Source organism: Mytilus galloprovincialis, chromosome 3, assembly GCF_965363235.1.
Source record: "Mytilus galloprovincialis chromosome 3, xbMytGall1.hap1.1, whole genome shotgun sequence".
Taxonomy (NCBI): domain Eukaryota; kingdom Metazoa; phylum Mollusca; class Bivalvia; order Mytilida; family Mytilidae; genus Mytilus; species Mytilus galloprovincialis.
The window spans coordinates 59,030,681-59,052,023 of record NC_134840.1 but is presented as its reverse complement, the minus strand read 5'-3'; the positions used below and the strand labels follow the sequence as shown (position 1 = coordinate 59,052,023).

The 21,343-nt window shown below is 31.5% G+C and overlaps 1 protein-coding gene across 2 annotated transcripts; it reads right to left on the bottom strand.

The window, feature by feature from the left end:
* Positions 1–1,742: 1,742 nt before the first annotated feature.
* On the bottom strand, positions 1,743–20,113 carry LOC143068469 (stimulator of interferon genes protein-like). 2 transcript variants are annotated; one of them, XM_076242562.1, is made up of 12 exons: positions 19,928–20,113; positions 14,557–14,881; positions 13,801–13,894; positions 12,477–12,572; positions 11,852–12,090; positions 8,697–8,883; positions 7,957–8,036; positions 7,057–7,513; positions 5,979–6,083; positions 5,364–5,584; positions 3,701–3,890; positions 1,743–3,012 (listed from the first exon to the last, which is right to left on the bottom strand). In XM_076242562.1, the coding sequence occupies exons 2-12, from the start codon at positions 14,872–14,874 to the stop codon at positions 2,966–2,968; spliced, it is 2,034 nt and encodes a 677-aa protein (XP_076098677.1). In that variant the 5' UTR covers positions 14,875–14,881; positions 19,928–20,113; the 3' UTR covers positions 1,743–2,965. The 2 variants fall into 2 exon arrangements, with proteins under 2 accessions (XP_076098677.1, XP_076098678.1); XM_076242563.1 differs by lacking the exon at positions 13,801–13,894.
* Between the last annotated feature and the right edge of the window lie 1,230 nt (positions 20,114–21,343).

Genomic DNA, 21,343 nt, shown 5'->3' with positions numbered 1-21,343 from the left:
TGAGGTATATAGTACGTAAACATGCACTACAAACCATTAAAGTCTGAAATGGCTTATATCTGTACTCGACTGTACTGATTTTTACTCGACCAGTCTGAATTTGTCTGACTTTTACTTGACATTACTCGACCCCAGTCTGAGCCATACTTGACTGTACTGAATCGTACTTTACCCTTATCTTTGCCGTTGAAAATAGTCTGAACTATTACTCGACCAGTCTGAAATAGTCTTAACCCATTCTTGATCTGTACTCGACCTATTTTCCCAGTCTAAACCATACTTAACCAAAGGTCTGAACAATACTCGACCAGTCTGAACCATACTAGACGAAATAACCTCTACTTTTTTAACTGTTAAAAAGGATTGTTTTTTAACTGAAATATATAACAACAGCCAACAAATTTATAAAGTGTTTAACCTTATATTAGAAATATATCTATTATTATATTTAGGATAAAAAAATAATATATTATATATAATTCATATCAAAAAGGGATAAAATTAAATAAGTACATAAAATTGTTCTTCCGAGTAGTGGTGAAATATAAAGTATAACCTCTGCTTGGGGCAAACTCATAAATAAGATCACACCTGGTCAGAGGTATTAAATTCTTAATAACATTTATTCAAAATTGCAACATCCTGTTTAACTTTAAAAAAAACAAGGCCTTTCGAATATACATGATAAGTAATACACGAATTTAAGAAAATAGGACTGTCTTTTTACCGAAAGGTAAAACACATATGTACTGAGGCAATTAGACAATATTAAAGTGCTAAATGAATGCAATGTCTGTAATTTGACAAAAAATACTTAAATAAGTTGAAATAAATTTTAAATGTTACTTTGGAACACATTTCCTTTTTCAAAAAAGGTTATCAAAGATCGCTATGGAAATTCTGTTATCATGATTATATTAAATTCTTGGTTTAATAAAACAAAACAATTGAAGTCTCATTTTTTTAAAATTTATTAAGGTGTTTTATATACTATTTTATATAAATATTAATAAAAAAACATTCACTGCATTTTTAACTAAGTCAACTGACAAGTTGAACATAAATCTATACTAGGCTTAAGTTAATTAATGGTGAAAATAGTCGAGTTAGCATAAAATACTTCAGAAATATTCATAAAATTTTTAATAATATTGAAAATATTAGTCACAGTTCATTTTTTAGATTATTTGATCAGCTTGTTTTTTTTTTTTTTGTATTTTAAAGTTGATATATATTATTATGTAAGTGTTGATTAATATTGTGTTGACGTTGTATTATGATTGATTATTGTGAAATTTTAATTTCAATACTACAATGTATATTGAATACATTTTTAATATCTAGTTGTTGTTCAATTTTCATTTTATTAAAAATATTTCCTAAATTGATAAAATTCAGTTGATAGATACAAAGAATAGGTCTAGGTTTGGTTGAGACTTGGTCGAGTATGGTTCAGACTAGGTCGAGTACGGTTCAGACTAGGTCGAGTATGGTTCAGACTAGGTCGAGCATGGTTAAGACTCGTATAAAATGGTTAAGAACTGGTCAAGTACAAATTCAGACTGTTAAGTATGGTTTAGACTACAGTCGAGTATTATCAAGTAAATTTCAGACCAATTCAGACTGGTCGAGTAAAAATTAGTACAGTTTAGTACAGATATAGGCCATTTCAGACTTTTACTGGTTTGTAGTGATGTCATTTATGACACTGAAAAATTATGAAAATAAAAATTAAATCGCCATTTAACTTAAAAAAATATATTTATCAAAAACATCATGTTACAAACATATCCTAGCTCTCAATACACCAACAAAAAAGTATATAAACAACAACTTAAAATCTTAAGTTTGCAAAATTATCACATACATGTATATCAAAATGGTGGAATACAACATGATTAGCCTATATATGTTTCTCAAATATGTCTTTATCAGCCATTATCACTCATTTGTAAATGACAAGTATTGGTCCTGTATTTGAATGATAAACAGTTATGTTCTCACAAGTCTAGCAGACATAAGCATTTATTTTGGATAATCATCTCTTTGATTTGAAATTACTATGAATGACATCTAGGACATCCTTTATTTGAACTTATAAATCAGGTGCATTCGATCATACAAAGTTTAATTAGAAAGGGGGAACAGTTGTCAGAAATTGTAAAAATAATGCAGAGAAGATCTAAAATCTTTTGGATGATCAAGATTTGTGCCCAAATATAATAAGTTTGTGATATAAAAAAAAAAGTAGGGGATTTATGCCTCCTTCAGCCCCCTCAATCTGCCACTGTAAGATGACATATTAAAAATGTTTTCTTTGAACAGGAGGAAAAAGTAAAAATAAGAATGCATATATTATATATGTTAAATTTGCATTAATTTCATTAATTTTGGCACAATGCAGATATAAGTGAACACATCTTTTGAGCAGCTTATAAAATAGCATCTGTTCAATCTATATAAAACCCCAAGATAAGAATGAATAATAGTAGATATCATTTGGATACAACCAAAAATGTATCCAGGAAGTTCAGTTAAGTTAACTCCCAGTAATTGTATCTAAAACAGTAGTTTAGATCCGTGCAAAACACTTAATCTAAACCATAAATAAAATCTTGTATGTCCCTAAAAGCTCTCAATTCAAGAATAATTCAAGTAATACATCTTTTATAAAGATATATTTCGAAATGGGAGTATATTGTCTTTAAATATCAGGCAAAGTAAACAGATGAAAGAAAAAAGTATTACAAATGTAGTAGAATGTATTCTTATTAAATTTACTGTAAGAATAAAACTTTGGTGACAACTGGACATTAAATAGGCAATAAGACAAAAAGAAGAACATAGTAATGTCAATGTGTTGATTTTACTCTGCAGTATGCATCATGTGCATGACAAAGATAAAATGTGTATGTTCATCAATATTCTGCATGCCAAGTAAGCACATTTTCTATGAAGTTGTTATTTAAATAATCTTTGCTTCCATTATTTCAGCCAAAGACTCTTTTTCATCTGAAACATCAAAATAAAGGTACATTTGAGTTTATTCAAGGAAACAACTGAGACTTCAAAAATATATGTGTATTCTTATGTTGTATTGTATATTGCATTTTTTTATTACATACTCAATTCATAAGTTTTTAAGGCTCAGATTTAAGTCGTATCCTCAATTTAAAAGTTATATATAGATTTAAGTGGTTAGTAGAAACAAATTAAAAGGTATACAAAATCATATTTAATACATTCTATTTCTTTGCGAATAATGATAAAGTAGTTCTCCTACATCACTCCTTTACTTGGTCTTTATTTCCTCAATTCAAAATCAAGTTCTGCCATTAAACCTGCCTGCAGTAGACTGTGAAAATGGGAGGGAATCCAATTTGGCAGTAAAATTAGAAAGATCTTATCATAAGGAACATGTGTACTAAGTTTCAAGTTGATTTGATTTCAACTTCATCAAAAACTACATCGACCAAAAACTTTAACCTGAAGCGGGACAGACGGACGGACAAACGAACAAACAAACAGACGGACAGACGAACAGACCAGAAAACATAATGCCAATAAATGGGGCATAAAAATATCAAAATTATATTCATAATCATATGGACGATGACTGACTGTACAACAAAGAACTTCTTATTTGTCAATTGTACTAATCAATCTTACTTATATGTATAAAATGAATAGGAAAACTCACCATCAAAATAAATAAATTCACAACATTTGGCTTTTTGAGGATCAGCTGACTCCATAAGATTTTTAACCAATTGATAAAAATTGTATGCTTCTGATAAAATTGTGTCTGCAGTCACACCAGCAATTCTCCATTCCTTCATCTCATGTAAACATGTTATAGGTGCAGCATATTGTCCAATAAAATATTTGTCCTGTAAAATAAATTTTATATGCAAATATGTTTATTCCAAACTTAATAAATGTGGAAAAGTAATAACAGGAAAAAACTTATTGGGTACCTGTACTCAAATAAATAATTAAATAAAGGCAACAGTAGTATACCGCTGTTCAAAACTCATAAATCCATGGACAAAAAACAAAAAGGGGGTAATAAACTAAAACTGAGGAAAATGCATTAAATATAAGAGGAGAACAACGACACATTAAAATGTAACACATACACACAGAAACGGACTAAGCATTAGACAAAAACCTATAACAAATATAACATCAAAACCAAATACATGAATTTGGGATAGATAAGTACCGTGACAAGTCTTATAGTAATGTGAATTTACACTCATAAATATGAGAAAACAAACGACACAACGTTAAAATGTAACACACACAGAAACAAACTATAATATAACAATGGCCATATTCCTGACTTGGTATAGCACATGTTTAAAGGAAAAAATATTGAATAAATACTGAATTTCTTTTGCTGTAATCAGAAAAAAACTTTGTCCAGTCAACTTATATTGAAAGTAAACTACATATGAACAACATTAAGCATAGGCAAAATATAATTCCATCTAAAGGAATTATCTATCTAGAGGAATTGGTAGCAAATCTTGCCAAATGATATCACATTACACATTTATTGACTCATCTCAATATACAAAGTACTGATCTGAAAAATACGGCAAACATCCCACCTTATTCCCAAACACCCTATGGTCATGGTCAACATTAATTTTAAGCATCAATAGCATCTTCATGGCATTCAAACAAACATTCTGTTGGACACACCAAACTAAGTTTTTGACCTTGACCTTAGAGGCAAACATCTTCTGCTAATGGCGAGCATCACTAATACCATGTATCAAAAATAATTTCCATGGCATTCAAAAATAGTTCTATGCTAGACACAATTTACACAGATAGATAGAGGGACCAAGTAAATGGAATATAATAATAAACTGAATTTTATACCCACCCAGCTTTTTCCATAATATTATTTATGAAGGAATCATATTTTTTTCAAGAATCGTGTTTCAATATTTTTTGGCATGATAGACATATTGATACAGTTCCCAGAAGCCGATTCATGATTTAAAAAGAAGAGGGCACCAATGACAATGTTAGGAATAGGAAGTATTAATCATTTATGGGCCCTATCCCTAAATTTTCCTCTAGAGACTAAAACAAGACTTGGCAATTTGTGATAGTCCTCAATGAAGATAAGTTTTCAATGCTAAAAGTAATTATTCAATGATTCTTATTGGTTATATAGTTGTCAATCAAACAATGTTAATAATTTCATATACATACACAAGCATTTAATAATCAGTTATCGTATCATTATATTCTAGATCCTCCGTGCACACTGGTCATATTCTGTTTCTTTCACAAAATTATTTTCCCAGAATTTAAAGTAAGAAGTAGTATGAAAACAAACTTACCGGTTGATCAGTAATTTTATATATTTGACAAGAAAACGGTCTACTTCCACCAAAAGGATGAATATCAGGAGTAGTTGTAAAGTTAGTAATTCTGTTATCTTTGTCTTTCATCACACCTTTAGCATCACAACTCTTTGGTATTATTATAAACAGAGTTTCAGGACATTTATAATCGCTTATATTCTTTTTCTTAAAAGACTGTTCAATGTTTTTTAAAGCATCTGTAAAAGAAGAAAATACTCAAAATCATCAAAGCATATCTTATCTGAAAATATGTTTGTTCAACTTTCTCTTTTTTCTCTTATTTGAATTTGAAACAAGATACACAAAGGAATTGTGTTTTACATGTTAATGTCAAGCTAGGCAAAGTTTTGAGTCAACCAGGAACATTTATAAAAGCCTTTGCATTAGTTATAAATGTAGCTCCAAACGAAGGAGGGGCTTGGGCTACATGTGCATCCCTTTCTATATACTTTTTTGAAAATAATGTTTTGTGTAAGATAAAAAAAATTATATTCAGTTCATGAAAGTAGCTTCGATATTCCTTTGTCATCACAACAGTCACTCATACTGACAAACTATGCTCTTTCTCTCATATTATATTTATAATCTTACCTGGTAGGATAACTCTTAGATAATTAACAACATAACCCCAGGCAAGTCCATTGGCTACATCACCAGCAGGTAGTAACATTTCTGTTTTCAATGGAAAATCTTCTCCTAAAACAAAACCAATTGTTTACAGACCTGTCAGAGTTATGTCCCATCACAAATGGAAAAAATTTTGAAATATTAAATTATTTGTTTCCGTTCTTTAACTTAAGTTTGCCTCAACTAAATACTATGCAAAATTTTACACAATGCTTTTTACCACAAAACACAGATCAAGTTCGACGTTTTGTGGCGTCACTTTTACCATTCAAGAATGATGCCCCTTTACAAATGGAAAAATTAATGAATTTTTCGTTTCTGTTGTCTTACTTTAGTTTGTGATACATATTTGTTTTTCGTTCATTTTTTTTTTTTTTTTTTACATAAATAAGGCCGTTAGTTTTCTCATTTGAATTGTTTTACATTGTCTTATCGGGACCTTTTATAGCTGACTATGCGGTATGGGCTTTGCTCATTGTTGAAGGCCGTATGGTAACCTATAGTTGTCAATGTCTGTTTCATTTTGGTCTATTGTGGATAGTTGTCTCATTGGCAATCATACCACATCTTCTTTTTTATATCAACCTGATATTATGAAACTACTATACAATGCTTATTACCACAAAACAAATATCATTTTGAAATTTGGTGTCATCACTTTTACCATTCTAGTGTTATGCTCCTTTACAAATGGAAACATTTACAAATTGTTTGTTTAAGTTTTCTGACTTTAGCTTGTCTCAACCAAATGTAATGAAACTTATACACAATGCAGAGATCAAGTTTGAAATTTTGTGGCCCTCTTTTTATGTTCAAGAGTTATGCCCCTTTACAAATGGAAAAATTAGGTATACAAATTACGTTTTTTCATTTATATCGTGTCCTGACCTTTTGATTTTTGAGCATGACCTGATGAAGGATTATTAACTCTTTTAATATGTGTTGTGTGCATTGAAATTTGTATTATAACTTATAACAAACAAAGTAAACCAAACAAAAACTACAAAAGTTTATCTTTCTTAGATGAATAACAGGCACTTACCACTGACAATATTGTGTAGACTTTTAAGATGAGATTTTGTTTGTCCATTATAAGGTACATAAGTAACCCACTGTAGAGCATCAGGTATGTAGATGTCATTCCGTCTATCTACCACAGGGATTACCCTTACCCTCCTTTTGAGGATACCATCATGGAGCGCAGCTAGTACCCTCAGCTGTAGCATCTTGTCCTTAACTGAATTCTGGGTCATCAGAAAAATAAACCATCTACAATTCTGTACAGCTTTGATTAGTGTATTAGCCTTCACATCTGGATCATTTGCGCTGTCAGGATTTTTCAGAATACTGTGTATCCCCTTCTGTTCCAGGTATTCAATAATTTCTTTGGCACTCTGTTTGTCTTCTGTGTCTTCAGAATGAGCTATATAAACCTGATATTGGTATTCAAGTTCTGGTGTATGTTCTAAGTCTTCCAGCTTAGGTCTGATTGGGCTTTCCTGAAAATGATCAATATATCAATACTATTTATATGATGTGTGTTGCCGTAGATGAATGTGTTTTTAAATTATAGATAGATACTGTACATTTTAAATAAAACCTTATAGTCAAAATTAAAGTAAAAAATCATAGAACTAGAAACAACAAAAAGGCTGCAGCCATAAAATATTGGTTCTCATTGCCTTATTTGATTCCACTTTGTATGACCTTTAATAACTATTGTATGTCTTTTACAATTCAAATTAGGGTGTTAAAGGGGACAAAATTATATTTTCAATCTGTTACCTGTGTCCAACTCTATTATAGTGCTTGTACTTATCTGTGTCAAGGACAATGGTGTGTATTTTTAGCCAAAATTCATAAATACCTAATCAATGTTTCAGTATGTTTTAGCAGGTGAACACTTTTGTGAAGGGAAAACAAGTTAAACTTTAATACAAACCTTTGGCATTACTTTTTCAGTTAATTGTAAATCTTGTTTTATCGCTTTTACTAAAACTTCAGACACTTTCTCAGTTTTATCTGTAAAAACAAATTAGGTGATTGCATAATCATTTTTTATGCTACATTAGAGTTTATAAAACAAAAAATGTCTGCATTTCGCAGAGTCTGTTAAGACTTGAAAATTTTAGACAGGAGGCGATTTATATTTGGCAGGAATGGCTTGTTTTTTATGTTGTATCAAACACTAGATATATTGTAAATAGACACTTTATAGATACAAAATATCTCCAGAAGTCTTTTCAACCTCAGGCATAGATTACCTTAGCTGTATTTGGCAAAACTTTTAGGAATTTTGGTCCTAAATGCTCTTCAACTTCGTACTTTACTTGGCCTTTTTAACTTTTTTTGGATTTGAGCGTCACTGATGAGTCTTTTGTAGACGAAACGCGCGTCTGGCGTATACTTAATTTAGTCCTGGTATCTATGATGAGTTTATTTGGTTATTTGTGTTACTGGGTTTGCTAACTCATTTTCGAAACTTTCCGTTTTGAATTTTCCTTCCTCGGAGTTCAGTATTTTTGTGATTTTACTTTTTACATATAACAAGGACTAGCACCACAGGATGCCAAGTCCCTTTTTATTTATATAATGTGCAAAAATTTATCCTTTTCATTTATTACTACTATCATCAATATCAAGACTATTTTGTATTATAATTTTAAAATTTGTGTAAATTACCATTGAAAAGAACAACTCTTGCTTTATTTCTAGATATGTCAAAGTGGTTTATCACAGAGTTCATGGTATAGTAAAACCTTGCTAACTGTAACTTCTTGTCATCTATACTAAACTTTGCTAAATGGTGATCTTCCATTGCTTTCATTGCCCTTATAGCATTTGGGTATTCACAAATGCAGAAATATGTCTAAAAAGGTATTTGAAAAACATGACCAAACACAATATACAATATGAGTGCATGGTACATTTATTGTGAAACATTTTTTTTGTAAAATCTATAATAGATAAAAAAAAATAAAATAATAAGCTTAATTTCCTAAAACAGTTTAAAAAAACAATCGGACTACAAAATATAACCATACTTCAGGACATCTTGGAATTTTGTAACATGCTCCGGTGTAGTGTTGTCTCATTATCAATCATATTATCATACCACATCTTTCATTTTTTAACTCAAACTGGTTTTTATTTTAAATCATCTCTGCAATTTTGCATAGACTTTTTTTCAAATGGGTTAATATATGAAAGCAAAAAGTTAAAACATAGGCGTGTTTTACTTAATTCACATACAAGGTCTCATGCAAGCACAAAATGATATAGTGGCCCTAAGGAAACGATTTAAGGTCAAGGAATAGTAAATTGGTTATGCCACAATTTCTGCTAAAATTTTGCTTACAACCTTGGCGCGTTAAAAGATAACTGAAAATCAAAAAACAAATGCATTTATCTCTTTTATTATCTGGAATTTAAGTGGTTGAATTCTTTCAAAATAAGCGAACATTTGTAAAATGCCTAATATCAGTAAATAAAAGTTTTTTTGTTTTTTAGTTAAAGTTCAAATTATAGTCCAGTCAAACTAAGTTTGAACCTCAAACTAATTGCAACAGAAAATGTTTTAGTTCTAATCTATAGCATTAGTGCCCCAAATATACACAGAAAAAGGTCCCATAAAATCTAACTTGACGAAAGCTAACATTTTGCATTTTTAATTTCTCATGCAAATTAACATTAGAAAGGAAGATAACTCCGCAAAAATGAGTCATTTTTTTGTCAGTTTTTGGTTGATTTTCTTTAAATTCATGTAAAATATGATACTTTGATGAGGTTATAATTCTTATTTGACTCAATAATATAATCTTCTGCTCATTAAATGTACAAAACCGAAGTGTTATGGGTATTTTTTTGCACATTTCTCATTAAAGAAATTGCAAATATATGGCTTTGTGACCATTTAAAATAAATAATGTTAATATTTGGTATAGTTTATATATGAAAATTATATTTGTGTGACATCTACCTTGTTTAAAAAAACTTTAAACCACAAAAAGAAGAATATATGCTTAATTACTTTTACTGAACCAGATGCTCCGCAGGGCGCAGCTTTATACGACCGCAGAGGTCGAACGAACCCTCAACAGCTGGGGCAAGTATGGACACAACAATTAAGCTTGATACAGCTCTGAATTTGGATTGTGATTAAATAGTTGACACAACATAGGTTTCTGACACAGAATGAGTGTGGTCTGAGAGCTTAAACTTAAAAACTTAAAAATTTTAAATTGGACATTTACCTATTATGGTCCAATATCCAAAATCAAAATACATGGTTAGAGTCAGCATTTCATAGAACCCTAAGAATTAAATTTTTGAAAATCAAATAATGTTCAATTTTAGACCCTTTAGACCTCAATGTGGACCAATTTGATAACCGGGCCCAAATATTAAAAATTTAAATACATGGTTAGATTCAGCATATTGAAGAACCCCATATATTCAATTTTTGTAGAAATCAAACAAAGTTTATTTTTTGACCCTTTGGACCTTAATGTAGACCAATTTGAAAACGGGACTATACTGTGCAATTGAATATTTCTTGCTATTGCGTAAAACTGTGCAATGGAAAATTTCTTGCTTTTCTGCAATATTGTGCAATTAGATATTTATTGTTATTGCGCAATACTGTGCAATTGAAGATTTCTTTCTACTGCACAATACTGTGCAATAGAAGATTTCTTGCTATTGCGCAATACTGTGCAATTGAAAATTTCTTGCTATTGCACAATACTGTGCAATTGAAGATTTCTTGCTATTGCGGAATACTGTGCAATTGAAAATTTCTTGCTATTGCACAATACTTAATATGATAATTTTGGACCCCGATTTGGACCAACAATTTAAATTCAGCATATAAATGAACCCCAAGAATTCCGTTTTTGTTAAAATCAAGCTAAGATTAATTTTGGACCTTAGACCAATTTGAAAAAAGGACTAAAAATTAGGAATCTGAATACAGTCACGTTTAGATTTGGCATATAAAAGAATCCCAATAATTCATTTTTTGATGAAATCAAACAAAGTTTAATTTTGGCCCCCTTTGGTCCCTAATTCGTTGTCAAGGTCATAAACCTTGTGTTAAAATTTCATAGATTTCTATGAACTTATACTAAAGTTATATGCAAAAACCAAGAAAAATGCTTATTTGAGACCTGTTTTGGCCCCTAATTTCTATACTATTGGGTCTAAAACTCCCAGAATCAATCCCAACCTTTCTTATGTGGTTATAGACCTTATGTTAAAATTTCATAGATTTCTGTTTACTTATACTAAAGTTATTGTACGAAAACCAAGAAAAATGCTTATTTGAGCCTTTTGTGGCCCTTAATTCCTAAACTGTTGGGACTAAAACACCAAAAATCAATCCAACCTTCCTTTTATGGTCATAAACCTTGTGTTTAAATTTCATAGATTTCTATTTACTTTTACTAAAGATAGAGTGCAAAAACCAAAAGTCTTCGGACGACGACGCCAACGTGATACCAATATCCGACCAATAAATTTTCAATTTTTGCGGTCGTATAAAAAGCTTCTGTTGAAATTACATCAAGGTTAGGGTCAAATTTATGCTAGATTGACTGGACTAAAGGAGACAGAGTTAGTTGTATGCAACATTTTAGCAAAATCTGTGACATAGTCCATTTACTGTAAGTAATGACCTTTAAAAAGGTTTTGATAAACATACAAACATGAACCCTATTGAGAAGTTTTACCAGCTTGGACAGGAGCTCAAATTTTTATTAATTATGAAAGAGATAAGATTGTAGAAAAAATTAGATAATCATAGCTCCTCAATAAAGATACCATTCATAGTTATTCACCTGGTCACCATTAGTAACACTGTAAACTTGGACTGCAAGTTTTCTAACGTTTCCCCCTCTAATTGTATTGGAAAGTTCCAAAACTGTGACCAGTTTGATATTTTCATCTATTTTCGACAGATCAAAATGGCAAGTACATGATGTTGGTACCATTTCATAAAACTTTGTTGACACATGGTTCTGAAGGGGGGGTAATTGATTTTTATACCATTCAGATTCCTTCAAATTATTTTCTAAATCTGTAAAAAAAAATAAACCAAATGGCATAGAAGGTAAAATTAAATTCTAAATAGATTATTAAAGAATAGAAGGCAGAAATTCAAACAAAACAGCAATAGGTTGTAATGCTAAACATTTTTTGTTAATATGCACAAGCATTGATTATGACTAAGTTGAACTTTTTTTTGCTAATGACTTTTTATGTGTTGTTTTCTTCCTTCCACCTGACAGTCTAAAGAGTGGGGAATACTTAGATACACTTGTAGGCTCAAACATCTTCAATAAAAACACACATCTTTGACCTATAATGTTTTTTCTTAAATTACAAATTATGACTTGGTTAGAGAGTTGTCTCATGGCACATCTTCTTATATCTAAAACAATTCATTTAAAATAAAAGGTATACCTGGTAGGATGTATTGAAGTAACCCTGCATAATGTGACCATACCAGACCATGAGCTACATTTCCTGCAGGCATCAATTGTTTTATAGTCTCTTTTTCTGAAATAGGAAATCAAACAATTTTTTATACACTTATTTATTAATTGCAGTGTGTTCTAAAATTGTAACAGTTTACAATACTTACAACAAAGTAGTATCAATAAGTACTAGCTTAATCTTTACTTCTCATTTAAAAATATCTTGAAGTATAAAGGACACACAGTATTAGTACTCTTTTTTTATTGTATATCTAAGCTAAAAAGCTCAAGACACTTTATACTCAATCGACTACTTTTCATTGGTAATGGAAGTTGGAGTACCCATTGACTTTTGACAGGAAAATAGCAATCCTAGTCAATTAAGAGTCAAATGCACCTTGCCTCAGAATTGACAGCCCTAGTTGTCATTGCAGATGAACTACCTAAACCACTCTACTATAGTCTAAGCTAGTGGTACATATGTTGTCCCTCTTTTCATTGACATACTGTTTTAGCAGACAGGAGTTTTGAGTAAAACAAAAGGCAGGATGTGACACTTGCAAAAAAAAAGTCAGGACGACAATTTAGTTTAAAAAAAGTCAGAATAAACTAAAAACAAAGGCAGGACCGATTAGAGTGAAAATAAAAGGCAGGACAGAGATTACAGCTAAAAAAAAGGCAGGACAAAATTTGTCATCCTAGCCAACCCCCCCCCCCCTCCCCCCCCCGTAAAAATCAAATGGTAGCTCATTTAACCGGTTAGCATTTTTGGAATTCAGTATTCGGACCTTCCGACGGTTAACCGCTTAACCTTTGACAACACTATTAAAAATGCATGTTTTTATACTCTTAGTTTAACATAATTTCAGACATGAGGCAGTTTTCTTCAAACCAAATTACCCACTGTTTAAAAGATACATTATAATGATTAGATTAAATGTTCATAAAAGATAAAGTAGTATTTAAATTATGGGTTAAAGACAGAAATGGATCCAGCTTTGAATGTAACTTTGTGGGTAATGTTTTCTGAACTTGTTTGTCTATTCATTGTCTTTTGTTTTTTGTCATAACATATTCATTGTCTCTTTGACAAACAAGCTTTGAATGTTCCCTTGGGATATTGTGCCTTTTAATTTGTATGACATACATCTATGATAAAAGAAGATGAGGGATATTGTGTCAACCAAACAGTCTGGGGTAAGGTCATGGTGTTGTTTATTTGGATATTTTAATTCTAAAACTGTCTACATCTGTTAGTAAATGTATTAGCTGATGTCTTTAGTGGTTCTTTATTACCTATTTCAACATACCTCTTAACCTTACAATGGTCTCTGTAACCCAAGAATCATTTTCTTTCATAAACACAATTTTTCTAGCTTCTTGTATTACTGCAATTTGTGGAATCTATTACAAAAATTTAATAAATCTAAACTATGAAACTTATATAATGACCAAAATACAGAATAATAAAAATTAAGAATGGAAATACAGAATGTGTCAAAGAGACAACAATCTGACCAAAGTTAGTTTTGTGGTAATGTGCTAGCTCAAGTGCAGCTAGTGAGTGATTTCATATGGTCAAGTTCTAGCTAGGTCAAAGACTTTGAAATTGGTGATGCTTTCCTAGCTGTTAAGCAAATTCATGCATTTTGGTGTAAGTGCATACATGGCGAGTTCAGAATTAAAATAAAGATATTTGTGTCGATGGGTATGACGCCTACCACCATGATCTTAATCGTCTCATCTTTGATAAAAAATATATTGCATTTGTCCAAATTAATCTTCATAAATGACCATGTTTCAGATCAAATCTTAATAATTCATCTATGAAAAATCCATGGTCTTATTAGTTTAAGATTATTCAGACTGACAAATATTGTTACCTTTTTTTAAAAATGTTAAAATATTGACATTGAAATATTGATATATATTAATATAATATTACAAAGAATATGTCTGTACCAGACTTGTGTAATATGAGTAACAGTTTTTTTTATTCCTTCTGAATAAATGAAGCGTTGAATTAAGTGTTAAAACAAAAAAAACAAAAAAATGATTATACATACATCTTTCTCTTCTATATCATGTAGTAAAAGAACAACTGAAAGCTGCTGTTTCCTTTGGGATCTCTCTAGACCTATTAGTAATTCTAGATTGCACCAGCTACTTTGCATAGCATTCTTAGTGATGAATAGTAGTGTCTTATCAACTTTATCTACCAATTCTGTTAAACTAGACAGAAATATTTGTCCTGGTTTTAATTCATCCTGAGTAAGGATGTTTAAGTCTTCAAACACTTCCAATTTTGGAAGGATTTCATCAAATACCAGTTGTTGATCATCAAGTTCATTACTGTGAGAAAGGAATACTTTTATGGTGGTCATTCTTTTCCTGAAACAAATTTTAAAAGTGCATTAATAACTATCTTTTGTGGTGTTGGGGGCATTTCATCAAACCTTCTTGGCACAGTTATGAAAAGATTTTGATCCTTGATTTTGAAAAAAGTGGGTCCCCAGTCCTAAACCTAGATAAATTTTGAGTATTTGAAGAACAACCAGTAAAAAGTCTTGATACCGTAAATGAAGCTCTATAAGTGGAGGAGCACACTGTACCCCCTAAATCCACCTCAGCAAACTGTGTTGTATAAAAAAAAGATTATATTCACTATACATGTATACTATACAGGACAGCTTATTTGTAGAAGTCACACAAACATTTGATGTTTCAATTTTAAAAAGGATAAATTACAAATTACAAATGTAATACATGGATATTAATATATCACTAAACATGTTTGTTGAAGGCCAAACATTGACCTATAATGGTTTACTTCTATAAATTGCTATTTGGATGGAGAGTTGTCTCATTGGCAGTCATACCATATCTTCCAATATCTATTGTTGCCCACCCTATTTTGCATCTGTCATTTCATATATTATATTAAATTCTAATATGATATGCTTCTTTCGCTTTGTGAACAAAACCCATGCTCTAAATCCAATAAAATTTGTTTGTACACGCGTATATTGACTTCTTCAGAATAATAATTTTATCAAATTATCATGCACTTAATATTCTTATACTTATTGGACATAGACATTACCTTAATTGTCCTATTCAGAATCGAAATAATTGATGCAAGCTACACTTTATAGTAGTTTTAACATGGATAGGCATTATATTCGTGTTATTTTAGCCCTCACTTTTGCTTGGGCAAAAATAATTCCGAATATAATGTCTAGTTATTACTACATTAAAGTATAGCTTGCATCAATTATTTCTTAATTTAAAACAATGTACCAGTAAGGATTGTTTCTTAAATTTATAACTTGAAAAGTTGAAATGCTGGTTCTGAAATGGTCACTTATCTGAATAATCTTTCATTTACTGATTTAGAAGGATGACTCGCTTTGAGGATCTGAAAAAAACAAAGTTAAAAAAGGGGGAGGGGAATACAAAAAGCAGGAGTTGGGAAATGAGCATCCAACTCACCAATACAGACAGTGCAATATCTTAATATCATTTTGCTATTCTTGTGCTTGTATCATTGTCATTGATCTATTATAAACTTAAAAGGTATCAGTTGTAGTCATGTCATCAATTGCAATGGTATAGACGTGACTTTCGATTATCATCATAATGATTTTGCCTTTGTTGGTAAGGTTTCGCTAATTGGATTTCTCCCAAGACAAAGTTGCAATCTGCCACACAGATTATACAGCGAGAAAGTGACAGTAAGGTCTGGTTACTTTCGAAATGCAATTTCAACAGGACACCAGTTGTAAGATGCTGACAGCTTTCTGGACTTTCCCGAAGTACTTTGTTTTAACACCGCGGTCAACTTTGATTTTGGTTACTGGTGAAACTTTTTTACATAACGATGAAAAGGCACTAGACAGTTAAAAATTAAATATAATATTCACTTACAAGTCGAGTAATTCCTTTATAAGGTTTTTCTTTATGTTGATAATGTACTTTTTCGTACTTTTAAAAAGTAAATATTACTTGAAAATTACCTATAACTTTACAAATGGTATGCGGCAAAATAACAAATGCACGATATTGGCCCGAGCCGGCGAATGATCGCTAATGGACATTGCAACGAAATAAGTCTTTTTGCCGGATTTTAATCAGAACTGGCAAAAAAACGTATTATCTGAGGTATTTCATTTTGGCGGCGCTGGAATTTTTAATTTTTAAATTCCCTCTACAAATTAAAATAACTAATCCAGATTCAATATTTTTAGATTCATTACTTTTAATGATATATTTCAAATATAAAATACAAGTACCATTCTATTCAAAATTATGAGAGAAAAATCCACGATAAAGCCGGCACAAGCAATATGGCCATTATTGCTACAAAAATATTCTATTTTGACAGGTTTAAAAACACGAGTTATTTAGTCAGAGCCGGAAAAATTATTAAGGCATATTTTCTAGTTAGTTTACTGGTGCAGGAAAAATAGCCACTGCTTTATGTAAACGTACCAAATCGATAAAACATTTTCATTCTGTCTTCAAGTTGTCGCCATTTGTTACCCAGTCGAGGAAGCAGTTAAGTAGCTTTAATTTTGAGACATTTTTTCAGTTTCTCATGACTTACTTTACTTGTTCTTCCATCTTGTTATTTTACTCTATTCGACTAAACCTGTCCACGAGAAAGGTAGTGCTCGACTAGAGCCAAAAGGTTTAATTGGGTTTTTTTCAGATTCGTTCGATTACAATTCTACTTATACCAGCAACCCGAGTTTATAAAATCGAAGTCGACCGAACGGATTGATTTCCAAGTTTCTGTAGTTTATGAACTTCGGTCCCTGTTTTGACGTATTGATTGTTTTCTGTGGAACAGTGCGGCAGCTATTATTTCAACATAATTTTAGACTGGGATCTAGTAAGGATTCGTGGTCATTTGTATATTTCTATACAAATCCTTGGTTTCAGCTATTCATAATCTCCTTCTGATATTTGAAATATGAGCATTTACATAGACATGAGAAACAGTCTTATACAGTTTTATCGATATCTGCCGGTTAAAATTAATTATATTATAGGTTGAGACAAACAATTTGGTATATTGATAGTTTTTTTTTATTATTTTTGTTTTAACTCACCGATAGTATAACCATACAATTATATTCCTTCAACGGTGGTTTACGTTTATTATAATGTTCACATAATATGACCTATACTAGTACTTAACTCCCGAAATGATCCGGAAAAACAGGCTATCATGGATTTTCGATTTCCAAAAAATTGCACATGTATAGTTGCCAAAAACTTTAGACAAACAAAACAAAACTAAGTTAATCTGAAGTACTGTTTTATATTTTCGGTTAAAATTCAAACAACTTCGATGAAACAATACATCTGGAAGGTTTGTTTTCTTCGGCATGCTATGGAATAAAAAAAAGGTTATGAGTATGGATCTTTTCATTCAAAAAAGCTACTTCAATAGTTGTTTTACAAACTGTGAAAAATAATACATTTGAAATTGCATGTCTAAATATATCTGATGAGCATACTAGGCTAAGAAAAGTTCCAAAATGAATGAATAAGAAAATGTATGCTAGTTGCTAGTATTTAAAAAAAGATATTGGTTGGTGTTTAAAGCCACTTTCTGCACTATATATAAAAAAGAAGATGTGGTATGATTGCCAATGAGACAACTGTCCACAAGAGACCAAACTGACACAGACATTAACAACTATATGTAACCGCACGGCCTTCCACAATAAGCAAAGCCTATACCGCATAGACAGCTATAACAGGCCCCGATAAGACAATGTAAAACAATTCAAACGAGAAAACTGACATACAATGAGTGCCACCGTTCGGGGTTAGAACTCACAACCTTTCAAACTGAAAATACAAATGGAGTTATATATATATATATGTATAATAAAACAAATTTTCATAGAAGCGAAATGACCCCTTAAGACTCCGATTTAACATCGCAACAGATTGTTATGTCAAAGTCAAAAGTCATAATTATGATATATAAGATTGAGAACACTTTTGGACCAGTAATGGGTCAGTAAATAGCTTAATCGTTTCTGCAATAGTCCTTCAAATTTAAAAAATAATAAGAGATTGTTGCTGTTTTTGTATTAGAAAGACGGTCAAAAAAGTTCCTGCAACAGCTGTGGCAGTGTTATCTTAGTAATTACTGTTGATCTTTATGTGGAAATGATGGATAACGAGTTTAAGTGCTGTTCAGGTTCACAAACAACAACATTCAAGTCTATATATGGTATATGTATTTGGTGATAACAAGGGCTCTGCATGGGCTCCGTGTTCAATCCTTAATTAAATCATAAATAAGAAACTGTAACTTATACCAGTGTTGTACACCCTCATTAAATCAAAAGATTTTTTAAAAATGATAATTGTAACACATATATAACACTTCTAACATTTGCATTACTATCAAGTAGTCAATAGTGTGTTTTGAACAGTGGACTGATTGATAATTTAATCATGATTTATTTATCAGTTGTTGTAGATTTTGTACTAGCTTCCAGTCACACCATGCAAATCTGATAGGTCTAGCTAGTGTGCGCTCACGAAAATTTTAAACAACGAAACACTTTTAAAATATGTGCCTGTCCCAATTAAGGTGCCTGTAATTCAGTGGGTTTGATGGTTCGTGTCTGTTATATTTGTTTAGTGTTCTTTTTTTGTTCGGAAATCAGACCGTCGGTTCTGTGGCGTTTGAATCGTTTAGCATGTTTTAATGTTGCCTACAACTATGTTATTTGGACGATATATAGTGGATAGTTGTCTCACCAAATATTATAGCCCAAATGCATATAAATTATGTGACTTGAAGTACAGGTTCAAGTTGCATTTTCAATGCGGAAAACGAAACGTATAGAAATATATGATATTATTGTTTGTATAGGATAAATCTATGTAGATATTACACTTTTCTTATGAGGAAAATGAAATATTAACACGGAAGAAAGACACTTGAATTTTAAATCGGTTATGTCTTCTTGATCTTTTTCAACATGAGGTCATTAAATATGTCAGAACGACAAAAAGAAAAATCTTGTTTGTTTTATACTTCTTAACTAAACGCAGGTAAAATTCTAGTTCGACATCCCGTCTTTTATTGAATCTTTAAAGAAATAACAAATTCTGATATAATGCATATCCTTACATGAAGTACATGTACTGATATACATCCTATGAAAATATAAAAGTTTTAGATCTGATCCACGTGATTTAAATGTGCACATCACGCGCTTATCTGGGACTGATGGACAGAATAAAAGTAGACGTCATTTTCTCCGCGGGACATACAAATAATTATTATCTACGACATCGTCTCACTTGGAGTTCCATTTTTTATGGGGAATTATGGGAGGATGTGCTTGTGTTTAATAATTGATATCAGTCCTTTTTTTATAGGAACAGAACAATTAAACATACCTTATTCTCAATTTTGTTTAAACAACTGCCTTCAGTTTGGCTTCATACACACTTGTTATGCACGACAAAGTTATGATATCCTATTTGGAAAGTTTCCGATATGTTACAACATTCTTTCAATGCAACAGGATAGGAGTACAAAGTAATCATGTATAAGATGATTAAGAACACCACTCAGTTTATATCTTTATATATTTCTTGTATCTTATCGGTAAACCCCCGTGTTGTATAGACCTAGTTCAGATGTTATCTTGATAAACGATACACAGAACATAAACCTGTATGTCCTTCTTCCGTTTTTAAAACATGTCAAACATCAAAACAATCTTTTTCAATAACCAATATTTTGGTTATAATACTCAAAATTGAAATTTATCATAATACTATGAGATATCGTTATAAGTAACTTCCCCTGAGCTGTTGATTAAAAATACCTACTATGAATAAAATTGAGAATGGAAATGGGGAATGTGTCAAAGAGACAACAACCCGCCCAAATAAAAAACAACAGCAGAGGGTCACCAACAGGTCTTCAATGTAGCGAGAAATTCCCGCACCCGGAGGCGTCCTTCAGCTGGCCCCTAAACGCTATGAATGCTACTTTCACATAATTTGTTAAAAAAGAGGGACGAAAGATACCAAAGGGACAGTCAAACTCATAAATCTAAAACAAACTGACAACGCCATGGCTAAAAATGAAAAAGACAAACAACAGCACACACGACACAACATAGAAAACTAAAGAATAAACAACACGAACCCCACCAAAAAACTAGGGGTGGTCTCAGGTGCTCCGGAAGGGTAAGCAGATCCTGCTCCACATGCGGCACCCGTCGTGTTGCTTATGTGATAAAAAATCCGGTAAATAGTCTAATTCGGTAGGTCACTTTCAGGAAAGGGAAGGGGATTGTAGTTACGACGTAAGGAACATATCCGATATCATTTGTGATACGGTTATTCCATAACGGTCAACCAACTCGTGATGGCGTCCGTAAAATTTACGAAGGGATGATTTCAACTTCACCATTTGGAACTCTTGGTTTAATAGCTTCCTTGTGAGCAGCAACCCTCTATCAAGAAAATCATGATAGTAAATGCAAGCACGGGAATATCGTATCAATTGGGAGATATATACCCCGTATTCAGGTGCTGCTGGAATGTTGCTACTTAGAAATGGAAAGTTCACAATTGGAAAGCTGAAATCATCTCTTTTGTCGTAAAGTTTTGTTTTCAACCGACCCTCATAGTCAATTTCTCGATGTAATTCAAGATATGAGGCCGACTTAACTGTATCTGTAGTATCCTTTATCTCTAGCTCGATTGGATAGATGCGTTCCACATAGTCACCAAATTTTGAATTATTTAGGGAAAGAACATCATCTATATAGCGAAAAGTAGAATTAAAGGATAGTGCTA